A 17,093-nucleotide genomic window follows, 5' to 3' on the forward strand; every position below is an offset into this window, starting at 1 on the left:
CCTTCTAGGGTCAACAATTGGGAACATTTTCTAAAATATAGGAGGGGGAACAAAAGGTACACCTGGCTTCTCCCACTCCTTAGACACGATATCCGCCATCTTAGGTATCTGAAACGCATCAGTGTGTACTGGGACCTCTAGGAACTTGTCCATTTTACACAATTTTTCTGGGATCCCCAAAGGATCACAATCATCAAGTGCAGCTAGAACCTCCTTAAGTAGGGCGCGGAGGTGTTCTAGCTTAAATTTAAATGTTATAGTATCAGGCTCTGCCTGCTGAGAAACTTTTCCTATCAGAAATTTCTCCCTCAGGCCCTCCCTCACCGCCAAGTCAGATTGATGTGAGGGCACTACAGATAAATTATCCTCTGCGTCTGCTTGCTCATTGTCTGTGTTTAAAACTGAGCAATCACGCTTCCTAGGAAAAGCTGGCAATGCTAATTGTTGCATAGTAATCGCAATTGGTGCGCTAGATATACTGGGCATCGCCTGCGCGGGCATAGCTGGTGTTGACACAGAAGGAGAGGAAAGCAAGCTATCTTCACTACCTTCAGCTAAAGAATCATCTTGGGCTATATTTTTAAGTGTGATTGTACTGTCCTTAAGCTGTTTGGACGCTATGGCACACTTCACACATAAATTTAATGGGGGAACCACCTTGGCCTTTGGACATACAAAACATAGGCTATCTGAAGATTCAGACATGTTTGACAGACTTAAACAGAACTACAATGCAATAAAAATTATTTTTGACAAAAACGTTACTGTCTCTTTAAATAATAAAAGTGCACACATTATTATTGAAACATCAAAAAACCATGAAAGAAACATCCGATTTTAATGAAATTTTCACCACAGAGCCTTAATGATTAACAGTTATTAACGAGTTAACACACTACAGTACTAGCCACAGCTTCTCCTGTAGCCATTTACCTTCCTTAGGGATTATTTTAGTAGGAAATAAGCCTCTCTGGAGTCTTTTGTGATGCCCCACATGAAGCTGCATGGATTGCCTAGGCAAAAACAACTGCACAATTTAGGCCTGAAAATGAGGCCTCCTCCCTCTTCATTCCAGAGTGGAGGGGCCTTTCTGACTAAATTTAGGTGTCCAAATAAGTGCCAGGCCGAAATTAAACCCCCAAAGTGTTTTAAAATCTGAAAAAACACCTTATTTATAGAGAAAAACATGCTAAAAAGCAATCGATTTTAAAGCCCACAATAGTGTCAACCAGCATAGAGCCCTAAATATAAGCCATCAAGAGTCTAAGAAAAAATGGCTTACCTATCCCAGAGGGAATTTCTGACAGTCTTCTAGGATTACATGGTCTTGTTAGAAATATGACTGATCATACCTGATGCAGTTAAGCCTGCAAACTGTTCCCCCCAACTGATGTTCTCTGGTTTCAACAGTCCTGCGTGGGAACAGCAATGGATTTTAGTTACTGGTGCTAAAATCATACTCCTCTTTTAACAGAAATCTTCTTCACTTTCTGTTGTAGAGTAAATACTACAAACCGGCACTATTTTAAAATAACAAACTCTTGATAGAAGAAATAAAAATCTACAACTAACACCACATACTCTTTACCACCCCCGTGGAGATGCTACTTGTTCAGAGCGGCAAAGAGAATGACTGGGGGAGAAGCCAGAGGGGGAGCTATATGGACAGCTCTGCTGTGTGCTCTCTTTGCCACTTCCTGTAGGGAATGAGAATATCCCACAAGTAAGGATGAAGCCGTGGACCGGATACACCAATGTAGGAGAAAGTTTCATTTTCACTTTTGTGCACTTTTAAAGTTTCTGAAGAGTTCCCCAGGTTTTATAACAAGTTAGAAGCATAACTGGCTTCTGCCTTAACATAACTGTCTTCTGGAACACTTTAGGCTTACATCTCATACCTTAATTTGATATGGGCTGAAACAAATTATAGGTGTGACAGATACACTGCTATTAGGCTTTGCATGTGCTACTCTGTCCGCTAAATGCCCTGTCTTGACTTAAAGGGCCACTAAACCCAAAATCTTTCTTTCATGATTCAGATAGAGAATAGAAATTTTAACAACATTACAATTTACTTCTAATATTTATTTTGCTTCATTTTTTAGATATCCTTAGTTGAAGAAAAAGCAATGCACATGCTGAGCCAATCACACAAGGCATCTATGTGCAGCAACCAATCAGCAGCTACTGAGCATATCTAGATATGCTTTTCAACAAAGAATATCAAGAGAATAAAACAAATTAGATAATATAAGTAAATTAGAAAGATGTTTAAAATAGCATTCTCTTTCTAAATCATGAAAGAAAAAATGTGGGTGTCATGTCCCTTTAAGATAAAGCTATAAAAGTTGTCCACAATCACTTATTAAGAACGGATGAGCAGAATACGTTGGAATTTTTAAGGGGATATCAATGGATCGCAAGTACTGGATTAACGCTATGCTGGCGGCAGACCCAGAACTAAAGAATGCCATTTGACAGAATGTTCATACTTGAATTGAGAGGCCTTTACCCACTAAAGTAGAAAATGTTTTAGGGTAAACTGAAACAGAACAAAGATATAATCTGTAAATATAACAAATACATACACAAAGGAGCATGGGACCTTAGTGTGTGAAAAGTATAGCCCATTCTTTCCAATAAGAGGTCTCATGTACATCAATAAAAACAAAATTTATGCTTACCTGATAAATGTATTTATTTCCGGATATGGTGAATCCACGGCTTGAGTAATTACTGTTGGGAATATCACTCCTGGCCAGCAGGAGGAGGCAAAGAGCACCACAGTTAAACTGCTAAGTATCGCTCCCTTACCCACAACCCCCAGTCATTCGACCGAATGAAAATGGAGAAAAAGGAGTAATACAAGGTGTAGAGGTGCCTGAGGTTATAGTCAAAAGAACAACTGTCTTAAAATAAAGGGTGGGGCCGTGGACTCACCATATCCGGAAATTCAGGTAAGCATAAATTTTGTTTTTCTTTCCTAAGATATGGTGAGTCCACAGCTTGAGTAATTACTGTTGGGAACCAATACCCAAGCTAGAGGACACAGATAAATAGGGAGGGACAAGACAGGCAGTCCTAAACAGAAGGCACCACCGCTTTAAGAACCTTTCTCCCAAAAGAAGCCTCAACCAAGGCAAAAGTATCAAATATGGATGTAGAGAAGACCAAGTTGCAGGTTTGCAAATTTGTTCCACAGAAGCTTCATTTTTGAAAGCCCAAGAAAAGGAAACAGCTCCTGTGGAATGAGCTGTAATTCTCTCAGGAGGCTGCTATCCAGCAGTCTCATAAGCCAAACGAATTATACTTCATAACCACAAAGAAACATTAGTAGCAGTAGCTTTCTGACCTTTACGTTTCCCAGAGAAACAGACAAAGAGGGCAGAAGACTGGCAAAAATCCTTAGTCGCCTGTAAGTAGAATTTAAGAGCACGTACAACATCCACATTGTGTAACAAACATTCTTTGAAAGAAGGATTAGGAGACAGAGAGAGAACAACAATTTCCTGATTTATATTTTAATTAGAAACAACCTTAGGAAGGAAACCTAACTTAGTACGAAGAACCGCCTTATCAGCATGAAAAAAAAGATAAGGGGAATCACACTGCAGAGCTGAGAGTTCTGAGACTCTTCGAGCAGAAGAGATAGCAACAAGAAACAAAACCTTCCAAGATAACAACTTAAACGGAGCCAGTTGTAAAACTTTAACAACAAGATTAGGGCTCCAAGGAGGAGCAACAGACTTAAAGACAGGCCTGATTTTGACCAACGCCTGACAAAAAGATCTGGCACATCCGCCAAACGTTTATGCAGTAAAACTGATAAAGCAGAAATCTGACCCTTCAGGGTACTGACTGACAATCCCTTCTCCAGGCCTTCCTGAAGAAAAGATAAAATTCTAGGAATTCTAATTCTACTCCAAGAGTAGACCTTGGAATCACACCAATAAAGATATTTACGCCATATCTTGGGTAAATCTTTCTAATAACAGGCTTGCGAGCCTCAATCATGGTCTCAATGACCGACTCAGAAAAACCATGCTTAGACAGAATTAAGTGTTCAATCTCCAAGCAGTCAGCTTAAGAGAAACGAGATTTGGATGAAGGAAGGGACCCTGAATCAGGAGGTCCTTCCTCAGAGGTAGTCTCTAAGGTGCGAGAGATGACATCTCCATTAGGTCTGCAAACCAGATCCTGCGAGGCCACACAGGGGCTATTAGAATCACCGACGCCCTTTTCTGTTTGATATGAGCAATGACTCGTGGAAGGAGAGCAAATGGAGTAAACAGGTATGCCAACCTGAAAACCCAAGGAACTGCCAGAGCATCTATCAAAACAGCCTGTGGATCTCTTGACCTTTAACCGTACCTTGGAAGCTTGGCGTTCTGACGGGACTCCATCAGATCCAACTCCGGCACCCCCCATTTGAGGACTAAGCTGGAAAACACCTCTGGATGGAGTTCTCACTCCCTGGGATGAAGTCTGTCTGCTCAGAAAATGCACTTCCCAGTTGTCTACTCCTGAAATGCGGATGGCAGATAGACAGCAATTGTGGGTCTCTGCCCACAGAAGAATCCGAGTAACCTCCTTCATGGCTAAGGAACTCCGAGTTCCTCCCTGGTGATTAATGTAAGCCACAGAGGTTATGTTGTCTAACTGAAACCTGATAAACTGGGCTGAAGCCAAGCCAATAGAGCATTGTAAATCACCCTCAACTCCAAGATGTTGATGGGAAGAGCAGACTCCTCCCGAGTCCAAAGGCCCTGAGCTTTTAACGAGTTCCAGACTGCTCCCCAGCCCAGCAGGCTGGCGTACGTGGTCACAATCACCCAGGAAGGTCTCCGAAAGCATGTGCCCTGAGACAGATGTTCCTGAGAAATCCACCACGGGAGTGAATCCCTTGGCGATTGATCTAACTGTATTCTCTGAGATAGATCTGCATGGACGCCATTCCATTGTCTGAGCATGAACAACTGGAGCTTTCAAATGGAATCGAGCAAAAGGAATGATGTCCATGGAAGCCACTATCAGACCGATTACCTCCACACATTGAGCCACTGAAGGATGAGCAGTAGCTTGAAGAGAGAGGCAAGAGGAAATTATTTTGTTTTTCCTGACCTCTGTCAGAAAAATCTTCAACAGAGAATCTAATATGGTCCTTAAGAACATTACTCTTGTAGCAGGGGAAAGAGAGCTTTTTTCCAGATTAACATTCCATCCGTTAAAGAACAAAAGACAACAATATCTCTGTGTGAGATATTGCTTGTTGAAAAGATGGCGCGTGAACCAATATGTCGTCCAGGTAGGGTGCCACAGCAATTCCACGAGAATGGATCACTGCCAAAAGAGCCCCCAGAACCTTTGAAAAAATTCTGGGAGCTGTGGCTAGACCAAATGGAAGGGCCAAGAACAGGAAATGTTTGTCCAGGAAGGCAAATCTCAGTAATCTGTGATGGTCCCTGTGAATAGGAACATGAAGATACGCATCCCTTAGGTCTATGGTTGTCATGAAATGACCCTCTTGTACTAAAGGAAGAATGGAGCGTATAGCCTCCATCTTGTAGGATGGAACTTTGAGAAACCTCTTTAGACACTTCAAGTCTAGAATGGGACAGAAAGTTCCCTCTTTTTTGGGAACTACAAATAGGTTGGAGTAGAAGCCAAGACCCTGTTCCTGCACTGGAACTGGAACTATCACTCCCAGGGAGGAAAGATGTTGTATACATTTCAAGAATGCCTCTCTCTTTATCTGGTCTGCAGATAATCTTGAGAGAAGGAATCTGCCTCTGGGAGGAAAAGTCTTGAATTCCAAATTGTAACCCTGGGATACTATGTCCACAGTCCAGGGATCTGGGACATCTCAAATCCAGGCTTGAGAGAACTGAGAAAGTCTACCCCCCACCTGATCCAATCAAACAAACAGCTGTGGGTTTCTTTGATTGTTTCCCCTTGTACCAAGACTGATTGGGTTTCCAAGACGACTTGTATTGTTCCTGCTTGGAAGAAGAAGGGGAAGGCTTTCCTCTGAAGTTACTAAAGGAAGAAAAATTACTCTGACGTCCTTGAGGCCTATTCTTCTTATCTTGAGGTACAAAAGACCCTTTCCCCCCTTAATATCAGAGATAATTTCTGCCAAACCGGGTCCAAATAGGTTTTGCCCTTGTAAGGAATCGCCAGAAGCTTGACTTTAGAGGAAACGTCCGCAGACCAGGATTTCAACCATAACGCCCTGTGGGCTAGGACAGCAAAACTAGAAGTTTTAGCTCCTAGTCTAACAACCTGTAAAATGGCATCTGCAATAAAGGAATTGGCCAAATTAAGAGCTTTAATCCTATCCTGAATTTCATCCAAGGAAGTCTCTACTTGAAGAGAATCAGACAAGGCGTCGAACCAATAAGATGCCGCAATAGTCACAATGGCAATACACACCGCAGGTTGCCATTGGAGACCTTGATGAACATAAATCTTTTTCAAATAAGCCTCTAGCTTCTTGTCCATCGGATCCTTAAAAAAAGCAGCTATCCTCAATAGGAATAGTAGTTCTCTTAGCCAGAGTGGAAATGGCCACTTCAACTTTGGGTACAGTATACCAAGGGTCTTTAATGGAGCCTTTGACGGGAAACATTTTCTTAAAAATATAAGAGATAATCTCCCTAGCACGGTCCGGCACACAAAAAAATACCAAAGTGGAAGGTTCATCACAGAAACTATTAAGTTTACTAGATTTCTTAAAAGTGACAACGACAGGGGTCGGAGTCATCTAAAGTAGCTAAAACCTCCTTTGACAATACAAGAAGGTGTTCAAGCTTAAATTTGAAGGATATCACCTCAGTCTCAGAAGAAGGAATTATACTGTCCGAATCTGAGATTTCACCCTCAGAAAGTCCCGATGTGTCTTCCTCAGACTTTTGAGAAAGGTCAACTCGGGAAGCAGAACTGAGGACAGGCACCTTACTTTCTAAATTTCTAGATTTCCTCTTGCATTTTCCCTGTAATCTGGGAAAGGCAGCTAATGCCGCAGATACCGCTGAAGATACCTGGGCAGCAATTTAAATAAATTCCAAAAGGAATTATAGATGAACCGCAGGGCACTGCATGTGGCGCCATTGAGGCTTGGGACGTAGGAGAAAGCTGAGGTATTACAGTATTTTAACAGCATCATCCTGAGAGACATTAGGCTCAAAAATGTAACCTTTATTTTGCAAGGTTTTCTTGACACATGAAGAACAAAATTGCATGGGAGCTGCAATTTGTGCATCTAAACATAATAAGCATGAATTAATGAGAGAAGGCTCTTGCTCCATATCAGATATGTTGTGAAACTGTTAATAAACTTGTACAGATAAGTTTAAAATATTTTAATATTCAATTAAAATAAGCCAAGGAAAAAAAAAACTTTAAATTTTATCCCAAATTAGGATTGATCCCCAGCTAAAATTATGTGAGAAAAGTTAAGAAAAAAAACTTATAATAAACATCAAAAAACTTCTAAAATACCCCTCAGGCAACCACACACACCTCAATTACTGAGGTGCCTTACCGCTACCAATTAAGGCCGGATCACCCAGAAATGGAGAAAAACTACTTTTTTCCTCAGAAACATTATGAAGTAAAGCCGGTCATGTGACCGCAACTGCCAAGCTCAAATTACTGCTGCTACACAGAGAGGCACTAAAAATAGCTTCCTGGTACACAGAGTACCAGAAATATCAGTTTTTTTTCAAACCTGACAGTTTATATTGTTGCGTGGAAAGGGGATAACTAAGCGCCAACTATATAATGCAACAGACCTCCAGCTCTAATAAATTGGCACCTAGTTGCCAAGGGTGGATTAAATTTTAAGATTGGATATCAGAGCGCCAAACAACGTAGGCAGGGTCTATGGGCAGATAGTCAAATACCAAAGGTAACAATAGGTTGAAATAATATGATTTAATACATAAGATAAAAAAGTTGGTACATTTAAAATTATACAACAATTAGTCATGGATCCAAGTTACACTTTAAAATATATATTGAAACACTAGGAACAATTTAAAAATGCTTGTAGAACAATAAATAACAACAAAAAAATCTAACAAATAATGTCTATCGCATAAACTTAAATTCTAATATGTGAATGCTAGGAGCGCTTATGCACACTCTATTTATAAAAACAATGGGTTACAATGCACAGGTGGATAGATTCCAGGTTGCTTGAAACCAGTGGGTGTGAAATGTAAGTGGCTCCGATTGTGGTCTTGAGAAAGGTCAGTGGAGACCGAAACCGGTTGACTGGTAAGGAGTATTTTAATTGTGATCACATTAAGAAGCCATCTGCACTATTGTTTGCCTTTCCTTTTTTGGCAGGTAAGGGACAACATTGCAAGTTGGAATTATTTGTTAACTACCGCCCAAGAAGATTTCTACATAATCAGCAGTTGGGATCCATATTGAGATAGACTATAGCAAGATTCTTATTATCCAATTTGAATATTTATTTGGACTTTTAAGCATTTTATGTTATATCATCGTTTTCTTAACCCAATGTTGTTATATGGTCTCTTTTAATTAACATCTTGAGGCTCTTTGAGCAAGTCCCTTATATCTAGCTCAGCAACTCTGAGCCCTTTAGATTTGTATTTTAGGTATCAATTTAGAGCCTGTGTTCAATTTCAATCCAATCACAAAGTTTTGCCACTATTCAGTGTTATAATAGATATTTGTTCACATCACAGTTTGCAAGCAGAAACACATTTTAACACACGTTAAAGTTGTGCTGTTGGGTTTTTTTTTGGTTCTATTTATGCTTTATGTTTGCATTAGTTGATTTGTCCAAAATTCACTTGTATATCGTTTTATTTTGAATTCATTGTTTATTTTGAAAATAAGGTTCACACACTTCTGCAATATTTTTCTCACATTTTTTCACTTGTTAGGATTTACACCCTTTTTGGATAAACACATAGGCACAACATCAGGTCTTATATTTTGAATTCAGGTTCTAGACATTCCTGTAACATTTTTTGCCCACCTGTTAGGATTTACACAATTTTGGATAAACACATAGGCAAAACCCCAATTCGGAGCCACTTACATTTCACACCCACTGGTTTCAAGCAACCTGGAATCTATCCACCTGTGCATTGTAACCCATTGTTTTTATAAATAGAGTGTGCATAAGCGCTCCTAGCATTCACATATTAGAATTTAAGTTTATGCGATAGACATTATTTGTTAGATTTTTTGTTGTTGTTATTTATTGTTCTACAAGCATTTTTAAATTGTTCATAGTGTTTCAATATATATTTTAAAGTGTAACATGGATCCATGACTAATTGTTGTATAATTTTAAATGTACCAACTTTTTTATCTTATGTATTATTTCAACCTATTGTTACCTTTGGTATTTGACTATCTGCCCATAGACCCTGCCTACGTTGTTTGGCGCTCTGATATCCAATCTTAAAAAAGTTTATATTGTTGCATCATTTTATTTTAAAGCAAAGGGAAAATGAATAAGCTGCTGAAATAGAAAATTCAGCCTTACTTTCAGTTTAAACTTGTATTGTTTTATCAAGTAAATATGTGTCAGAAAATAAAGCCTAATTAAAACATTTTACCCTTTCTTTTTTAAAAGAGTTTAAATGTTAGTCTCACACATGCTACAGTGCCTGATTCATGCCCGAGTGTAACCCATTCAACAGGATTATCTATGTCCCAATAAAAAACATTGTCTTTTAATTTTTTAAGTGCATGGTCTCCCCAACTGGAAGAAAAAGCACTTACCTACTCCGCTGTCTGGCATGTAGACAGTTACAAGGAATGAGAAGACACAGTTCTTCACAGAGACCTTTGAAAAAGAAAGAACAGAGTAGCCAACTATGGATTTCTAAACTAGGGCAGCAATTGTTAGGGAAACGCAGTAAGTACCTCTTTACAAGTTCCTAACTGCTTTAAAGCCACCACTACCTGACTGCAAGGAATGAAGTGGAAAACGGCTATACCCCAAAACTTGCTTGTAAATGAAATCAAAATTTTTCTTCAGACACCTAAACTTCACCTCCTCCATGCACCGAAGACAAAGAGAATGACTGGGGGTTGTTAGTAAGAGAGTGATACTTAGCAGTTTAACTGTGGTGCCCTTTGCCTCCTCCTGCTGGCCAGGAGTGATATTCCCAACAGTAATTACTCAAGCCAGAGACTCACCATATCTTAGGAAAGTAAAAAGGTTTTGAAAAACGAAGGGCAAATTATCTAACTTTTCAAAAGAGAATTAAAAAAAACATTGTTGAAAAAGCAAACACTCATCAATGCTACATTGCACAAAAATGTATTGTGATTTGAAACTCACCCTTTGTATGGTATCTTTTATAGTTGGAACAGGGAGGTGAGGGAGTGATGCCTGGAAACTGTAAAGCATTGGTGTACGCCCTGAGAAAATCTTTACCAATGTCTACGAGAGATGGGGGAAAAAAAAGAAGTTATTAATATTCAAAACAGCCAAGTAGTTATAATATGTAAAATGCTATTCTTAAAATTCCAGCCTATAGGACATAATTTGCCTGATGTTCTGGATATCTACAGTAGATATTCAACAGGTAAATTATAGCATGGGTCCATGGCATAATTATTTCACTTGTACTATACTATAGATCATGTTGCAGCTAAGGGGTTACTGTTACTTGGAACCAAAAATGATCTATACACACAATTATGCTACATGAGCTAAAAATCTCCTGTTATTTTTGCATTGGCTCTAAGCAAGGATGCATATCTTTTTTTTTAGTTCAAGTGAACATTCCATGTTATACAATTTTTAAAAACTTTTTAACTTTGGAATGGCTAAACGAAGTTGACTGATAATTTGAAGGAAATTAGTTTGTGAAAATTAAATTACAGTTATGAGACATTTTACACAAAGCTAAATTGAAAAAGGACCACACTAGTTTTAATAAAATTTGGCATGGAGATAGTTGTCACGGGGCCTCTAGCTTTATTTGAAGAACAGAACAGCAGTATTTCAGGAGATATACGGCTCCAAAGAGTTTAAGTAGTGGGGAAAAAAATTTTGTGAGCATAGTCAGATGTAATTTGTAAATTTGCTGGGCAGCTAATTTGATTTCTCTACAATCTATTTAGTTCATTGCTAGGTTGAAGTTGACAGGATCAAATCGCACTTTTAGCATTTTGTAGTGCATTAAAGGTTTTACAGAAATTACCAAAAAACATAATTTATTCTTACCTGATAAATTAATTTCTTTTTTGGTAGTGAGAGTCCAAGATCCTTACTCTTTGTTATTACATCACCTGGCCATCAGGAGGAGGCAAAGACACCCTACCAGAGCTTTATATATATATATATATGTTTCCCCCTCCTATTTCCCCTTCTCTCCCAAGTAGGATTCATAGCTGAGGAAAGAAAAAAGTAAGAAAGACTGTAGGGTTAAAGAGGTGCAAACTAGGAATGCCGCCACCGGTTGAGCGGTTGGTGGACTCTCTCTACCATGGCTTTTTATTCTGCTTGGATTTATTCCAGGACTGAGCCAGCATCCAAGTACTCTTGGGTTGCTCGGGCTTATAGGAGGATTGTTGTCATTGGGATTTGTCAGAACGAAAATTAGAAGATTGTCGTCCCTTAGACTTGTTCTTCTTATCTTGCGATAGGAAGACACCCTTGCCTCTCTCTGGTAACCGTAGAAATAATGGAGTCCAGGCCTGGAACAAATAAAATCTTTCCCTTGAAGGGAAGAGAAAGGAGTCTGGACTTAGAAGCCATATCCGCAGACCAAGACTTCAACCAGAGTTCTTTGCATTTAGGCAAATAATTTGCATGTTCGCATCACAGAAAAAAGAATTAGCAATTCTCAGAGCTTTTATTCTGTCTTGAATATCCTCGAGGGGAGACTCCACCTCATTGAGTTCCAACAAAGGGTCGCACCAGAAGGTAGCTGCTCCGGCAACAGCGACAACTGCTGCCGCCGGTTGAAACTAAAATCCTGTATGTTGAAACATCTTTCTCAGAAATGTTTCCATTTTCTTATCCATCGGCTCTCTGAACGAAGAACTATCCCCAAGAGGTATAGTAGTACGTTTAGCAAGCGTAGAAATAGCACCATCCACCTTAGGAATGGAGCCCCACAAATCCAGTTGAGAGTCCGGGAACCACTTTTTAAAAGTAGACGAGGGGGAAAAGGAAGAACCAATTATTTTCCATTCGTTCTTAATAATGTTTGCCATCTTAATTGGCACAGGAAAAGTCAAAGGAACTTTCCTGTCTTCGTAAACTGTCTAATTTAGGTATCATAGGTTCTTCAGGCAGCGTGGCTTCTGGAATCTCTAACGTGGACAGAACCTCCTTTAATAAAAAACGCAAGTGCTCAATTTTAAATCTAAAGGACGGTTTCTCCGCAGCAGGAGGCTTAGACGCTAAGGACTCCGACCCAGAAAATTCACCCTCTGAAGCTACAGAGGTTAACTCATCATCGGATAACTGGGACACAATAGCTAAATCCGATAAATATTTAGATGACTCCGGGTCAGGAGAGCCATGTTTAACCTTTCCCTTGCGTTTGTTAGAGCAAGGTAATGCACTGAGGGTCGCAGACACTGCCGTTTGCAACTGCCCCCTCCAGATGGAGGATTAGATGTGCTACGGGGAACTGCATGTGGAGTGGATAATGTAGCAAGGGTAGTAATCACACGGGATGCCCAGTCCTGAGAGGAAGACAGCTCAGAGGGACTAAGAGCCTTAGCAGGCTTGTCTCCCTTCTTAGACTTTATAACGGTGTTAAGGCATGTGGAACATAATTGAGTGGGCAGTAAAACCACGGCCTCCTCACAATATAAACAGGGATGATTTAGTACAGAAGGAGTACATGTCAGAGTCCTCCATAACTGGAATGAAGGGGTTCAAACGGAACTCCCTGAAGAACTTTAAGAACCAAGTTTAAGCTCCACGGGGGAGCAACAGTTTTAAACACAGGCTTAATCCTAACCAAAGCCTGACAAAATGCCTGGACGTCTGGAACTTCTGCCAGACGTTTGCGCAAAAGAATAGATAGAGCAGAGATGTGTCCTTTTAAAGAACTAGCTGATAAGCTTTTGTCCAAACCCTCTTGGAGAAAGGACAATATCCTAGGAATCCTAACCTTACTCCATGAGTAACTCTTGGATTCACACCAATAAAGATATTTACGCCATATCTTATGGTAGATTTTCCTGCTGACAGGCTTCCGAGCCTGTATTAAGGTATCAATGACTGACTCGGAGAAGCCACGCCTTGATAGAATCAAGCGTTCAATCTCCATACAGTCAGTCTCAGAGAAATTAGATTTGGATGATTGAAGGGACCTTGTATTAGAAGGTCCTGCCTCAGAGGCAGAGTCCATGGTGGAAGAGATGACAAGTCCACTAGGTCTGCATACCAGGTCCTGCGTGGCCACGCAGGCGCTATCAGAATCACTGATGCTCTCTCCTGTTTGATTTTGGCAATCAGTCGAGGGTGCAGAGGAAACTGTGGAAACACATAGGCCAGGTTGAAGAACCAAGGAGCTGCTAGAGCATCTATCAGCGTTGCTCCCGGGTCCCTGGACCTGGATCCGTAACAAGGAAGCTTGGCGTTCTGGCGAGACGCCATGAGATCCAGTTCTGGTTTGCCCCAACGATGGACCAGTTGAGCAAACACCTCCAGATGGATTTCCCACTCCCCCGGATGAAAAGTCTGACGACTTAGAAAATCCGCCTCCCAGTTCTCTACGCCTGGGATGTGGATCGCTGACAGGTGACAAGAGTGAGACTCTGCCCAGCGAATTATCTTTGAGACTTCTAACATCGCTAGGGAACTCCTGGTTCCCCCTTGATGGTTGATGTAAGCCACAGTCGTGATGTTGTCCGACTGAAATCTGATGAACCTCAGTGTTGCTAACTGAGGCCAAGCTAGAAGAGCCTTGAATATTGCTCTTAACTCCAGAATATTTATTGGGAGGAGTTTCTCCTCCTGAGTCCACGATCCCTGAGCCTTCAGGGAGTTCCAGACTGCGCCCCAACCCAGAAGGCTGGCATCTGTTGTTACAATTGTCCAATCTGGCCTGCGAAAGGTCATACCCTTGGACAGATGGACCCGAGAAAGCCACCAGAGAAGAGAATCTCTGGTCTCTTGATCCAGATTTAGTAGAAGGGACAAATCTGAGTAATCCCCATTCCACTGACTTAGCAAGCATAATTGCAGCGGTCTGAGATGCAGGCGCGCAAATGGCACTATGTCCATTGCCGCTACCATTAAGCCGATTACTTCCATGCACTGAGCCACTGACGGGCGTGGAATGGAATGAAGGACACGGCAAGCATTTAGAAGTTTTGATAACCTGGACTCCGTCAGGTAAATTTTCATCTCTACAGAATCTATAAGAGTCCCTAGGAAGGAGACTCTTGTGAGTGGTGATAGAGAACACTTTTCCACGTTCACTTTCCACCCATGCGACCTCAGAAATGCCAGAACTATCTCTGTATGAAACTTGGCAATTTGAAAGCTTGACGCCTGTATCAGGATGTCGTCTAGATACGGAGCCACCGCTATGCCTCGCGGTCTTAGAACCGCCAGAAGTGAGCCCAGAACCTTTGTAAAAATTCTCGGGGCAGTGGCCAACCCGAAGGGAAGAGCTACAAATTGGTAATGCCCGTCTAGAAAGGCAAACCTTAGGAACCGATGATGATCTTTGTGAATCGGTATGTGAAGGTAGGCATCCATTAAGTCCACTGTGGTCATGTACTGACCCTCTTGGATCATGGGTAGGATGGTCCGAATAGTTTCTATTTTGAATGATGGAACTCTGAGGAATTTGTTTAAGATCTTTAGATCCAAGATTGGTCTGAAGGTTCCCTCTTTCTTGGGAACCACAAACAGATTTGAATAAAATCCCTGTCCTTGTTCCGTCCGCGGAACTGGATGGATCACTCCCATTACTAGGAGGTCTTGCACACAGCTTAGGAATGCCTCTTTCTTTAGCTGGTTTGCTGATAACCTTGAAAGATGAAATCTCCCTTGTGGAGGAGAAGCTTTGAAGTCCAGAAGATATCCCTGAGATATGATCTCCAACGCCCAGGGATCCTGAATATCTCTTGCCCACGCCTGGGCGAAGAGAGAAAGTCTGCCCCCCACTAGATCCGTTTCCGGATAGGGGGCCGTTCCTTCATGCTGTCTTGAGGGCAGCAGCAGGCTTTCTGGCCTGCTTGCCCTTGTTCCAGGACTGGTTAGGTTTCCAGGCCTGTCTGGAATGAGCAACAGTTCCCTCTTGTTTTGAAGCGGAGGAAGTTGATGCTGCTCCTGCCTTGAAATTTCGAAAGGCACGAAAATTAGACTGTTTGGCCTTTGATTTGGCCCTGTCCTGAGGAAGGGTATGACCCTTGCCTCCAGTAATGTCAGCAATAATTTCCTTCAAGCCAGGCCCGAATAAGGTCTGCCCCTTGAAAGGAATGTTGAGTAATTTAGACTTTGAAGTCACGTCAGCTGACCAGGATTTAAGCCATAGCGCCCTAAGCGCCTGGATGGCGAATCCGGAATTCTTAGCCGTTAGTTTAGTCAAATGAACAATGGCATCAGAAACAAATGAGTTAGCTAGCTTAAGCGTTCTAAGATTGTCAATAATTTAATTCAATGGAGCTGTCTGGATGGCCTCTTCCAGGGCCTCAAACCAGAATGCCGCCGCAGCAGTGACAGGCGCAATGCATGCAAGGGGCTGTAAAATAAAACCTTGTTGAATAAACATTTTCTTAAGGTAACCCTCCAATTTTTTATCCATTGGATCTGAAAAAGCACAACTGTCCTCAACTGGGATAGTGGTACGCTTTGCTAAAGTAGAAACTGCTCCCTCCACCTTAGGGACCGTCTGCCATAAGTCCTGTGTAGTCTATTGGAAACAATTTTCTAAATATAGGAGGTGGGGAAAAGGGCACACCGGGTCTATCCCACTCCTTGCTAATAATTTCTGTAAGCCTTTTAGGTATAGGAAAAACGTCAGTACACACCGGCACTGCATAGTATCTATCCAGCCTACACAATTTCTCTGGAATTGCAACTGTGTTACAGTCATTCAGAGCAGCTAATACCTCCCCAAGCAATACACGGAGGTTCTCAAGCTTAAATTTAAAATTAGAAATCTCTGAATAAGGTTTCCCCGAGTCAGAGATGTCACCCACAGACTGAAGCTCTCCGTCCTCATGTTCTGCATACTGTGACGCAGTATCAGACATGGCTCTAACAGCATTTGCGCGCTCTGTATCACTCCTAACCCCAGAGCTATCGCGCTTGCCTCTTAATTCAGGCAACCTGGATAATACCTCTGACAGGGTATTATTCATGATTGCAGCCATGTCCTGCAAGGTAATCGCTATGGACGTCCCTGATGTAATTGGCGCCATATTAGCGTGCGTCCCCTGAGCGGGAGGCGAAGGGTCTGACATGTGGGGAGAGTTAGTCGGCATAACTTCCCCCTCGACAGAACCCTCTGCTGATAATTCTTTTATAGATAAAGACTGATCTTTACTGTTTAAGGTGAAATCAATACATTTAGTACACATTCTCCTATGGGGCTCCACCATGGCTATCAAACATAATGAACAAGTAGGTTCCTCTGTATCAGACATGTTTAAACAGACTAGCAATGAGACTAGCAAGCTTGGAAAACACTTTAAAACAAGTTTACAAGCAATATAAAAAACGTTACTGCGCCTTTAAGAAACACAAATTTTCCCAAATTTTGAAATAACAGTGAAAAAATGCAGTTACACTAACAAAATTTTTACAGTGTATGTAATAAGTTAGCAGAGCATTGCACCCACTTGCAAATGGATGATTAACCCCTTAATACCAAAAACAGAATAACAAATGACAAAAACGTTTTTTAAACAGTCACAACAACTGCCACAGCTCTACTGTGGCTTTTTACCTCCCTCAATACGACTTTTGAAGCCTTTTGAGCCCTTCAGAGAAGTCCTGGATCATGCAGGAAGAAGCTGGATGTCTGTGTCTGTAATTTTTGCTGTGCAAAAAAACGCCAAAATAGGCCCCTCCCACTCATATTATAACAGTGGGAAGCCTCAGGGAACTGTTT

At 41.2% G+C, this 17,093-nt stretch overlaps 1 protein-coding gene across 1 annotated transcript in view; it reads right to left on the reverse strand.

Moving 5' to 3' along the window:
• Positions 1 to 17,093, reverse strand: part of LOC128638699 (carnitine O-palmitoyltransferase 1, liver isoform) — a 525,225-nt gene that overhangs the window by 297,959 nt on the left and 210,173 nt on the right. Inside the window, exon 5 of the mRNA XM_053690821.1 lies at positions 10,337 to 10,438. Within this exon, the coding sequence (XP_053546796.1) occupies positions 10,337 to 10,438 (102 nt within the window). The remainder of the gene's footprint in view (positions 1 to 10,336; positions 10,439 to 17,093) is intronic.

Source organism: Bombina bombina, chromosome 8 (assembly GCF_027579735.1).
Source record: "Bombina bombina isolate aBomBom1 chromosome 8, aBomBom1.pri, whole genome shotgun sequence".
NCBI classification, from domain to species: Eukaryota; Metazoa; Chordata; class Amphibia; order Anura; family Bombinatoridae; genus Bombina; species Bombina bombina.